Source organism: Lagopus leucura, unplaced genomic scaffold (genome assembly GCF_019238085.1).
Source record: "Lagopus leucura isolate 7727_CA_CO unplaced genomic scaffold, USGS_WTPT01 Super-Scaffold_100022, whole genome shotgun sequence".
Classification (NCBI taxonomy): domain Eukaryota; kingdom Metazoa; phylum Chordata; class Aves; order Galliformes; family Phasianidae; genus Lagopus; species Lagopus leucura.
The window spans coordinates 2,354,080-2,365,892 of NW_024962275.1; the positions used below are offsets into that span (position 1 = coordinate 2,354,080).

Consider the following 11,813-nt stretch of genomic DNA (forward strand, 5'->3'; position numbering starts at 1 on the left):
AGCTCTGGGGAGCTCCACAGTTATGAGAAAACTTCCAGAAACTGCAGTTTGTGGCATACATGATGCCAAGACTTTCTTGCAGAAACAGCCTTTGATTCCCACAAGGCTAATCTAAAGTCCACAACCACCACTGTCCATCATTTATTCAGCTCTATGTGTCCAGTTTGCATTATATTACACCAGTACTGTAATGGTTGATAATGAGATAATTTCTGGTTTTGCTTCAGCTTCAGACAGAAGCTTTCCTATTTTGCATCTGTAAAGCTACAAATCAGAGTACGTGAGCGAAAGGCTTCAACATGCACACAAATACAGGCTGAAGCACTAAGTGTTCTCTCCTCTGTGCTCACTGATTTTGCTCTCAATCCACTCGCATCTCAAACTAAAGACAATCGGGGAATGGCCATGTATTTCCAGTCTTGCTTATTTCATTGCAATTGACTCCAGCAATTTCAGGGGAGAAAGGGAAAAGGATCAAAATAAAACTTAGGCCAAGATCTGGTCTGCTTAACTGCCTGCAAAGGAACGATCCAAAATCTCAGATCAGGACCAGTGACACCAAGCTTAGCGCTTAATTCTCTTCTTCAGCTGTGAGGAAAGTTGTCCAGTGACACCACTCACACTGCAGCAAGGATAGGAGAGAAAGCTGTCTGTAACTGTGTGGAACAACCACTGCCCTTCAGACTGCACCCTCAAGCTCTCCCAGGTCAGACAGCCTCATCTCATTGCTGTCCATAAGACAGAAGTGCTTCCATGAGAAAACTGGAACCAAGCAACTCAGGGAAGAGCGGGACCAAACACCAACATCTAAACCACTGCAATGGGTTTCCATAATCACTGCAAAATGATAACAATTTTGCTATGACTGGGAATTTCAAGACATTTTCATGACACTGAACATTGCTCCCATCACTCCAATGGATTTGTTCTGCTGGGGTAGGACTCAATTACTTGGCATTAATTGCCTGAAAAGGACAAAGCCATTCAAAGCTATATAATCACATTAAAGTGGACAACATGATACAGGTGGGTTGAATGCAAGCCTTGCATTAATCTAAGAAATAGTATTAAGAAAAAAAAAGACAACAAAACCAAAAGCACAACAGTCTGTTGAATTTGGCCCCATATTCTTAGTTGGGAATACGCAAAATGCAAACTACATAGAGAAAGGACAGCACTGGTGTGGTAGAATACATATTACATGCCCGAGATACGAAGGAATGTTTTCAGAAAAAGGGTAAGGACTTTTTTCTCAGAGTGTGGGGCACGAGATTTTCTAGATTCTGTGCTCCAGAAAATGCACTGCCTTTTCCATGCCTACAGGAATACAGGAACAGCAGCAAGGCAGGCTCCTATGCACTAAAAGAAATGGATATTAACTTGCACTATGCAAAGAATGAACACCCAATCAAGTGTTGCACTTTGATCATTAAGATGGCACCTTAACCCTTACAAAAAAAATAATACAAATTCCAGAGACAAGTACATTAATTTATCAATAAGAAGTAGCACTGATAAATAAATTAATTTATATATAAAAAAAGAAAAGGGAATATTGACAAATTCGGGGATGGAAGAAAAGTCACCTTCTTAGCCCACATGCGCTTATTTTTATTTACATATCCACAAATACCATGAAGCACCATCCCAGCCCCCCCACTAGCAGCATGGTCACATGAATTCCATAGATGAGCAGTTCATTCATGAGGCTGAAGTCCACTCGCCTTCGCCCCAGTAAGAGGAGGATGATGGAGAGTTTGTACTGGAAACGCAGAAAGATCCGGATGCCAAGGTACTGAAGGCAAAACAAGATAGAGAGTGCCACCCAGAGGATGGAGGTAAACAGGCTGCAGCTGAAGTACAGCAGGAAACGAATGAATCCGTACATCCATCGGGATTTGAGATAGATGTCAAAGTTGTTGTACTTGGTACGCACCAGGTGCGTGGTTCGCACCGGGCCGCAGGCTGAGTGCAGGCAGGTCGTGTGGGGGCCGTGGAACGAACGGACCCGGCGGGGGATGGGGATTACAGGCATCAGGCACCCCACCGGTCACCGAGTCCCAGTGCAGGACTTACAGGGCACATATCAAACGTCAGCCATTAACACGGAACGGCCCCGGCAGCCTGGGAACGCTAAGGGTTTGCTGAGTCGCCAGGATGGAAGAGACCTGCAGGAAGGCAGAGAAGGAAGACAACGTTGAAGCAGCCCCAGCAGGAGGGCACGCAGCAGGGCTGGCACTCCCCAGCCTGGCAGTCAGATACAACTCTGCCTGCAGTTTACCCAGGCCAACGTGCAGAAATAGAATCGTTTCCACCATCACCAAGTCAGATCCCCAGAAGCAATGCAACCAGTAGCATCCGAGCGGCAGCGCAAGTTTCAACTTGCTACAAGTTTTACAGTGCTGCTAAAGGAAGGAGGAAAGCTTCATTCAGGGATTATGGTGGCTAATTCACAGGCCTTTCTTAATCAAACAGCAGCCCCCCAACAGTCCACCCATGCAAAAGTCATATTAATGCATGTGTTTGGATCTTTGCAGCTGTTTTGCCTTTACAAATCGATCTCCAAACGCTTTTCCAAGTGAATTTTACAGCCCAGGCACAGTGCTGATCACACATCTCTGCTCACGCCAGAACCTGGCAAAGCTTCACCAACTAAACTGAAAATAATGGAAGGTCTCACAAGAACAATGAAGCAATCATGTTTTTCACACCCCACAGGATGTACCTCCCCCTGCTTGGATGAGCCCTGTGGTCTCGCTGTCATTGCATCCAATGGCAAGGCAGCATTTCAAAGATAGCAAACAGTTTATTTCTCCTTTTGTGACCTGCAGAGATAAATATCTCAATCTCGTGGAGTGTTTAGGATTTATAATCTCAACATCCTTCGCATACTGCTGTTATCAGAGTGATGAGCAGCAGCCCATTAGCTGCTCTCTGCTTCACCCCAGGCTCACGGTGTGCCAAATTCCGGGAATTATGAAATAACAATACATGCATCAGATCATGCTGAAAACAACAGGGACTTCCCAGCCTCCTCACACGCCCAGGCATTCAGATTCTTGCTGAACGTGAGATCCTATGACTGTTAAAATTAAAATCAGAGTAACTTAGAAGTTACTTCAGTAATTTTTACTGGCCCCAGGTTCCAATTCTTTTCCCTTTGTTGCAGAAATCTGTTGGCTCTATATGAATTGCACTGATAAAGAGGAAAGTGAGTCAACGTGTGAATAAAGAATTTTGGAAATTGAGGTCTGTTCTCAAATATCAAAGATATTCTTGTAGTTTCAAGTGCCTCTCTGCCATAATTTCCTGCCTGTAAAAAGGAAACGCTAAATAGCTCAGAAGTGTGTTAGAAGGTATTTTGCAAGGCACATGAAGTGGATAGATGCTAATCTGACACTGCTTCAAAAAACAACAGGTTTTTTGTGCCTGGAGCATGCAACTGAACAGCACAAACACAACAACAGCTCTCAGCGAGACCACACCTGTGTAACAGAGAACAAACCTCACTTGCATAAGCAACAGTTTGCTCTGGGGTTAACAGCAGGCTGACTCCATGTCTGGTTTCTGTCTTAAAAGAGGAGTTTTGGTTATCTCTGATAAAACCTTCAACAGGTGAATGTAGGAGACCTCAAACAGCTCAGCTGCAGCAACTCAGGCCTTCTGAACAGCAGCAACTCACTCTCATTTACCGTGCCCACCACATAAACAAACTCTGTCAGGTTGTTGTCCTCAGATAAACACCAAATACCAACACTATCGCAGCCAAAAGCAGAGGGGTGTTGCACAAACAAGAAACTTTCAGAAACGTTACATTGTAAATGATGCTGTCATCCACCCAGCAGAAGGTCGGAAGTTCGCTGCCGTTTCTGGGTGCCACTTAATTCTTGTAACGAAAGAGTGAAGTTCTCCTGTGACACCTGGCCTCCTAGGAAGAGTAAAAGAAATCGCTAAGGTACTTCAGACTCACAACATTCTAGACATGAATTGATCTAAAAGATAAAAGGAGGGATTAGTTTTCAGTGTGCTCATTTTGAGTGTTAGGAAGTTCAGAACTACAAGGCTTCTCCCCAGATATGTTTAAACCCATCAAGATTTTAAGAAGGCTCACATGCTCAGTAATTTACGCAGCACAGCTCACTGATACATGCTGAAAAAAATCACCTAATTGCACGCAGAGCCAGAAGCACAGGCAAGGACGGGAGAATGAGGGCAGAATTACAGGTAACGAGCTCAGGTCTGTCACTTCCTTTGTCACGGAAGCTGCTCCGGTATGAAACAACACAGTGCACACACACTGCCAGCATACAGAAACAGAATACATAGAAGCAGGCTCAATCTACGCGGAAGCGATGCATCCACACAGCTCGGCACCATCTCCCGGGCCTGCTGGAAGGCACAGCGCTGCGAGGCCGGGCACGCAGCTACCTCGGCCCCAGCCGTGCTGCCGTCACCCCGACAACGCGGGATGCCGAAGCGCCGCCGGCCGGTGGGCTTCAGCTTCAGCCCGCCTCCCTCCGAGGGCTACCAGCAAGGTGAGGGCCAATGACAAATAAAGGTGAGCGCCGACCGAGGAGCGCCAGAAGGAGGAGAAACCCAAACTCCTCCTCCATCGCACCCAGCCCGCACCGCTCGGGAAGGGGCCGCGCTCCGAGCCCCGAGCCCGCCGCACCGGGGCGCGGGCCGCCGCTCGGGCCTCCCTCGGCCCCCGGCCCACCCTCAGAGCGCGGCGAGGCCCCGGCGGACGGCAGCGGCCGCAGCGGCGGAATGAGGCCCTGCCCGCCGCCGCCTCTCCCCGCCCCGGGGCGCCGCCCCGCGCTCACCGTCCTGCCCATGGTCTTTCGTCGGGCGGCGGCCGCCGAAGCCTGGCGTCCCGGGCCCGGGCTGAAGGAAGGCCCGGGCCTACGGGCGGGCGCCGCACCGCGCATGTGCAGGGAGCGGCGGCGCTCCGGTTCCGGCCGGTGGCGGCGGCGGCGGCGGCGGGAAGGGAGCGGCCGGGGCGGCGCGCGGTGATGGCGTCATCACACCGCGCCACGGCCGCCGGAAGCGGGAGGGCGCCGCGTCGCTCGGGCACCGCGCGTGGGGTGGTGGGGGGGTGGGGTGGCTTCGGGGCGCTGGGCGGCACCGCCGGGCCTCGGGGCGGGGAGAGCGCGGCGGGTCTGGCTGCCCGCGTCGGTACGGAGCTGCCGTTCCTGTTCTGCCGTCCGTAGGGCCGATGGCGCCTCGTGGAGCCGCTCGGAGGCGGCGGGCCCGTGTTGCTGAGCGAGGCGAAGTGACAAAAGCCGCTTCTGAAGGTGAATCCGGCCTTCAGCGCTCACCGGGCGGTGCTCCGCAGGGCGGCTCGGCCCGGAGCCGCTCGCTTATCGCGGCTCACCCGGCTCTGGGCTGGGCTGAGTCCACGAGGTGCAGGAACAGCCGCGGTAGGGATATCTGGGGATTGTGAATCGGTGATAATAAATAACCTGCAACAAGAACGGGGACGAGGTTTCTCAGAGTCACCTTTCAGGGCCCAGAGTGAGGCTTTGTGGTCACGTGTGAGATCCCAGTGTGCGACACGCACCACAACGAGGGCTTCTGGGCGGCCGAAAAGACATCAAAAGTTCCTTGAACACAAACAGGAGGAGCCCATTTAAGAACCAACATAATGAGACAGAAATGTTCTCCCCGCTGTTTCCTCTTAGATTTAATTAGGGATTACTTTCTGTGATGGAAAGAATACAAAACTTTTTTTTTATTGGCCCCTTGCCCCGCTTGCTCTCTAGGCATTACCACAGTGGAAAAACATTAAATAATCATAACTCAAGCCATCTGCCAATAACAAGACATGCTGCACAGCTCAGGCGGTTGAAGGCACCCGGCCAAATCCCTCCTTGCACGCCAACCGTCTGCAATGTGCTCCCCCTGCTCCCCCAGAGCATTTTTGTTCTGCAAACACAATGAGGGGCCCGGAGGCAGGGGATGAACATCAAGGGAGAATTACATCCTAACAAATTGCCCTTTCTGCTCTCCCACGTACTTTCTGGTGGGAGGGAGAAGGGGAGGTGCGAAGCTGATGCGTTTTCCCAATAGCATGAAATGGGAACATCTGTTTGGTGACTGAGATTAGCGTGAGAGCCACGTCTCATTTATTTTCCTCTACCGTTGCCTGTAACAGGGAGCCAAAGATGGGAATTACAGCCCAAGAAACAGCATTATGAGGGTACTTTGGTCTCACTGGCTCGGAGAAAGATGGGGATGCTGCTGAATGCAAGTACTGCAAAGAGGGGGCCCTGGTAACCTGCAGAAATCCCCCCAGGTAGACAAAGCCTTCCACGGCCTTCAGCAGCACTCAAACACCTGCACAGCACAACCCCAGCATGTGTGCACAGGGGTGGTGACAGCTCAGCGTCAGTGCCAAGACCACCCCTTTTCATTTCTCAGGTCAGGATGACAAAAAGCAAGGCAGCAGTACTCAGTTTTCAGCCTGAAATACGTTGACCTGCTTAAATGAATACATCTTCATAAAAAATACGCAGTCCTTGGGGCAGGCATGAATTGAAGCTTTGACATTCAAAGAGGTAAAAGTCTGTGCTTCCTCCCAAAGAGAACCCGCCCCCAGCACTCCAGCAGGGCTCTGGGTTGTATTTCTTTCCCATGCTAATTTTACTAAAGACACAACTCATATTCCCGTTGATTGAACAGTTTTGTGTTGACAGCATTGAAGATTTGTGATGAAACTTATCATCAGCACCGAGAGCGGGCCATTAGTACCAGTCACAGTGGCTAGCTGCTGCTGATATATTTTATGGCACCCTCCAAAGACAAACATACACATTTATATGTCACTTGTTGCAATATAAATGCTAACTTGTACTTCTTTCAAAACTTTTAATGAATTGTATACATTTCATGAGATTTACAGTGTGAACCAAACTGCTCAAAACATTCCTTTAAACATATTTGTCACTTTGGCAACAGAACAACAAAAATCTGGAAGGTATTGTGTTTAGAAATAAATCACAAATATATGCATCCTAAAGGAGTTTATTTTGGTCATTAATAGTTGATGCTCCCCCCCCCCCCTCCCAGCTCAGGATTTAAAGTTAAATTATGCAAAATCAAAAACAAACCTTATAATACTTAATCAAACATGCATAAAGCTGTCAGGACCAAATAAATTCTCTCAATTAACTTGCTTCAGATTGTGATTGCATTTACTAATTTAATCAACACTAGAATAATTTGGAGAGCGGGTAGTGATAAATTGCCGTGGTGCTGCGCATGAAGAGCCGCCAATGCAGCGTGTGCTGAGACAGGAATGCAGGAAGTGCTTGCTGGGCTGGGGGCAAGATGTCGTAGCAGCTGAGTTGTCACAGTCATTTTGCAACACAAATGTCCTGCTCCCATTTTTCTGGGGTGGAACACAAATTAGTGTTCGCCCATGGAATCATTCTCCTTCCAATCTGGGATGAGTTTGGAAGTGAAGCATTTCAGTGCAGGCATTGGCTCCACCTTTTTTGCTCAGTTTGTGAATGAGACCTTTAGCTCTCTTTAGCTCTGAATGCAGCTGCAGCTTCCTGTCCTGCTCTTCAGCTCCAATGCACTCCTGGAGCTGGAGTGTCATGCTAAGATGTCCTTCAGCTCTGTCCTTTTGCACTTAGAATGAGGCTGCTCTTACAATAAAATGCATCTGACCTCTGTCCAGGAAAAGCTTTCAGTACTATTACTTGTGGAGGGCTAAACATCTGATTTTTGCAAGCATAAGCAAGGTTTTATGGAGAGGTTCTTTTACAGGTTGACGTGAAGAAAGCTGTGAAGTATTCAACCCTGTGAAGTACCTGGATCTCCAAAAATCAAATCCAAAAATCCTTATCTGGTCCATTACTTTTCTACATCTGTTTCACAAAACATAACAACGTTCATATGGTGGCTGGGGGAATAAACTCATTGCGTTGCTCTTTCTCTTCCTCTTCCCCCCTTCTCTGCAAAATAAACCTCACAGAGGACAGCTTATCATTTTTGTCACCTTTTATTTGAAACAGAGGTGGTGCTGTATAGAAGCATAGCTCTGATGCCATCTGGTCAGCAGCAGAAATAAGTGGATACTAACCTGGGTGTGCCGAAAATGGATCCAGTATACAGCTCACAATTTTCCCTCAGCAACCCAGAAACAACTGCTTGCACAGCGACTCCATAGCCTTAGGAAGGTCTTAGAGCCATAATTCCAGATCCTAAAGACAATGAACGTGTTGATGTGAGATTTTGTAAGCTAGCATTCATTGCTGCTTACCACTCGTATCTAAAATCACCATTCCAAACCAGCAGCACCTGTACAAACTCCTGTGGGCTTTGCTGAAGCTCTCTGTAAAGCTAAAATGTAACAAATTGAGGAATTAATCCTTTCCTTTTCCTTGAAGGAGATTTAGGGTCAAGTCTCAACCTTAAATTTTAAATGCAATCGATTTACCCAACAAATCTACACTGCAAAAGCTTGTGAAATAATTTTTCCTTATTACTCCATTCCAGTTCTCATCTCTTAGCTTAAATGTCAGCTTTAATCAGGTTGAAGAGATTTGCATGTGGTAAACAATAATGCAATAGATTAGACTAATCAAATCAAATTCCATGTAGCAGAAAGCAGAACTAATTCCCACTCCTGCAGTGGTTCTGTATCAGCTCCAAGGCCCTGCAGCTCTCCCTGCAAATCAGCAGGGCTGTGAGGCGCCCGCCTCAGCTCGCGGGGCTCTTTGAGCTGCAGCAGTGCTGTGAGCAGAGGGATGAAGCGCTGCCCTGCGCCTCAGGAGATGAAGCAGTGGTTGTGTGAGATGCTGGAGTCGCAGCAGGAGCCAGCTGCTCACACGTGGAGGGGGAGAAGCCGTCTGTAAAACAAATGAAAATGGAGCTAGCTGCTTTGTGTGGACAGGACTCCTGCCAGCGCTTGTTGCTGCATCGCTCCGGGTAGCTCTGAGCTGGCTGATGTCAGAAACAGCCCAGCACGCATAAAGCTCTCATGGAGAAGTGTCCTTACTGCGTCCTGTTCACTTTTGGAAAGAGCAGGCATGTGGGACAGGTGGAGAGAGATGGAGAGGGCAGGGACATTCTCCACTTGCCCAAGTTGTGTTTCCCCAGCTCCCCCCACACCCTCAGCCCTCCTCTGGGAATCAGTGGCACCATCCACTGCACATCAGCTAAGTGCCAAGTTTAGAGACAGCATTCATTTTCCTGAGATTCACAAAAAGCAGCTTTGCCACCATTTCTTCTGCCCAGTTACAGAGCATCACTCAGTGCCCGAAGCCACCATAGCATCTCCCTCAGCACCAAGGGGTTCGCTGTGTCAGAATTCCTCCTTTGCATTGGGGTGCGTGGAAGGCATCGATGCAATTTTTCCTTTCTTTCTTTCCTCTTTCCCTCGTTGCATTTCTCAGACCAGCAGGTTAAGCCTCCAGCTCGCATCTCACCCCGCTTCCCCTCCGTCCCAGGGTTTGGCTCTGCGCTGCGGTCGCGCCCCGCCAGGCGGAGCTGCTGGCCCGACGTTGCGGCGGCTCCGAGCGCCTCTCCCTCCCTCTGACCCCAGGGATCGGGACCAACTTTGTGTCCTCTGAGGATTCGGTATCGTCCGTCCCAGGGAAAATGTGTGCTCAGTGCGGAGCAGCGCCTTGCTGGTGGCTGGGAGAAGCTCCTGGAGCTCTGTGCCTTGCAGGAATCTGTTGGACACGGCTTCTGTTTGGGCTGCATGCAGTGAAGGAGAAAAGGGCTTTCCAGAATCGTTACACAGCATCAGCCTTATGAATAATAATAATAAAAAGATTGAGAGAAGAGTAATAAAGGATTTATCAGGCCATCTTTAAACAAACCCACCTTTAAAAGCAGTGTCATTTCAAACACAGAAACCACTGCAGTGGTCTAAGGCAGATTGCTCTGTAGGTCAGAGCACTGCCTCTCTCCTTACATTTACCCCCAGACCGGGGACACGTGGATCTCCATGACAAGTTGCACCTACCTCCAAAGGGAAAATCATTTTATCAACGCAGAGAGCACAGAAATAAGAGCTGTCAGCATTGCTTCCAAAAAAATGCAACAGTAACTCCCACTCCACGGGCACATTCGACCATTTCTCAGCCTGGCTTTTTTCAAAGCGTTGGCACCAGCAAGCCAAGCGACCCCATCAGCAGCCACTGCCAGGAGGCAGCACTCTGCCCAAGGCTGCTGCCAGCTCTGTGGGGCTGGGAATGGACCCACGATTCACCTCCGTTCTCCCCAGCTTCCCCAAGTTCATCACAGGCAGAGCAGCCCTCAACTTCACAGTGCAACGTTTTGCCAATGAGAACGTGGCAGAGACAAAACCCCGAAGCCCTCATCAATCACAGCCCAGCTCCTGGTACAATTAGCAACTTCTATTATCTTAAGAATGGCACTTGTAGCGCAGAGCAGAGCATGGTGCACCTTGTATTATAATACAGCTTGCAAGAAAAAGGGAAGGCTTGAATTGCATTAACATTGCATTAGATTCCCATGACTTTTTATATCAGCACTTGTGAGTTATTTATGAATTCATTTATTTACAAGGACAGCCCTTTCTGCATTCAGTTGCCATGGTTCCTTTAACTCCTGTATCTTATTAATTCTGGATGTTATGAAATAAATATAGAACAGACAATCACCTGGTGCCATTTCTTTCTTGATTATTTCTTTTTTTCCCCCCCCCTGCTCTTTGATTCCCCATGTCCTGGGCAGAAATGCCCCAGCACCTCCTGCAGCCCAGGGCCAGGGGATGCTGGGGCTGTCCAGGATGGAGGATGGTCCTGCAGCCAGGATCCCAAAGCCAGCATGCTGGAAGTGTGTTGTAATAGAATCCAGAAGAAAATTAAATCAATTACCGAGTCTAATAAAGCTCTCAAGGTTTTTAATTAAACTAAGTTTTAATTAAAGCAGTATGAGCCCATGCTCCTTTGATATTCTGCCTCAGACCCCAGAGGATTGCAACTTCTTTTGGTAATTTACGTGGCCTGGATCAATCACGAGAGGCACACGAATGTGAGAACTTCATCAATTCCATGGGATGGAAAACTGGATGCTGGGAAGCAGGGAGGCAGATGGGGTGGGAGAAAACAGCAGCCTGAGCCAAACCCCATAGCAGGGGATGCCATCACCCAAAAAGGGAGCAGGGGCAGACAAGAGCCAGGTCACCCAGCTTGCACATCTGGTAAGTGGCCCCAGGATGCTCTGCCTCTATTTTAGTCTTGTTTTGTACACAATATGCCCCAAACGTGCTTTGTTTCTTAAGGAGATAAGGATCTTTATGTAACCCATTTTTCCTTAACACTAAGTCCTTTGTCAGGATTAAAGGATCCTAAAACATCTGTATGGGCTTGGGTGGCAGATGCACAAAGAAAGCAGCCTGAAATAACATGGAATATTAACCAAGTAAATGAGGTATTTAAAAAGTAAAAAGACCATTTTGCATTCTCACTTACAGATGATTCCTGGCCCTGGTTGCACAGTGCAGGTGGTAACAATAGTGCTGCCATCCTCTGTGACTTCCATCCCAGTATTTGTGCCGGATGTCTCAGACATTTCCCCTCTTTTTAGTAGGGACAGCATCACTTTCTCTGCCCCAGTCTACACCACCTTGCTCAGGGAGACCTCATTGATCCCTTCTTAGCACCCTAAAAACCAAGAAGCACAGTGCAGTCCCCCCTCAGAGCTGCTTTTGTGAGCTCTGCATCACTTTTCCCAGCTGCTGCTCTCACCCACCCCCATTCATGTAACGAGCATCAGCTGGGCAAGGCAACTGCCCTCCCTCTGCCTTCCCCAAATATGGCATTGCTGCACAC

The 11,813-nt window shown here is 48.6% G+C and overlaps 1 protein-coding gene across 4 annotated transcripts; it reads right to left on the reverse strand.

Moving 5' to 3' along the window:
• Window positions 1–1,110: 1,110 nt before the first annotated feature.
• Window positions 1,111–4,910, reverse strand: TMEM250 (transmembrane protein 250). 4 transcript variants are annotated; one of them, XM_042879019.1, is made up of 4 exons: window positions 4,824–4,910; window positions 3,815–3,928; window positions 2,282–2,405; window positions 1,111–2,168 (listed from the first exon to the last, which is right to left on the reverse strand). In XM_042879019.1, the coding sequence occupies exon 4, from the start codon at window positions 2,033–2,035 to the stop codon at window positions 1,616–1,618; it is 420 nt and encodes a 139-aa protein (XP_042734953.1). In that variant the 5' UTR covers window positions 2,036–2,168; window positions 2,282–2,405; window positions 3,815–3,928; window positions 4,824–4,910; the 3' UTR covers window positions 1,111–1,615. The 4 variants fall into 4 exon arrangements, with proteins under 4 accessions (XP_042734953.1, XP_042734950.1, XP_042734952.1 ...); XM_042879016.1 differs by lacking the exon at window positions 2,282–2,405; XM_042879018.1 differs by lacking the exons at window positions 2,282–2,405; window positions 4,824–4,910 and adding an exon at window positions 4,429–4,642.
• Window positions 4,911–11,813: the final 6,903 nt, after the last annotated feature.

Coding starts and splice junctions, on each gene's coding strand:
- TMEM250 (XM_042879016.1), bottom strand. CDS start 2,035: ATGCCTGTAATCCCCATCCCCCGCCGGGTCCGTTCGTTCCACGGCCCC.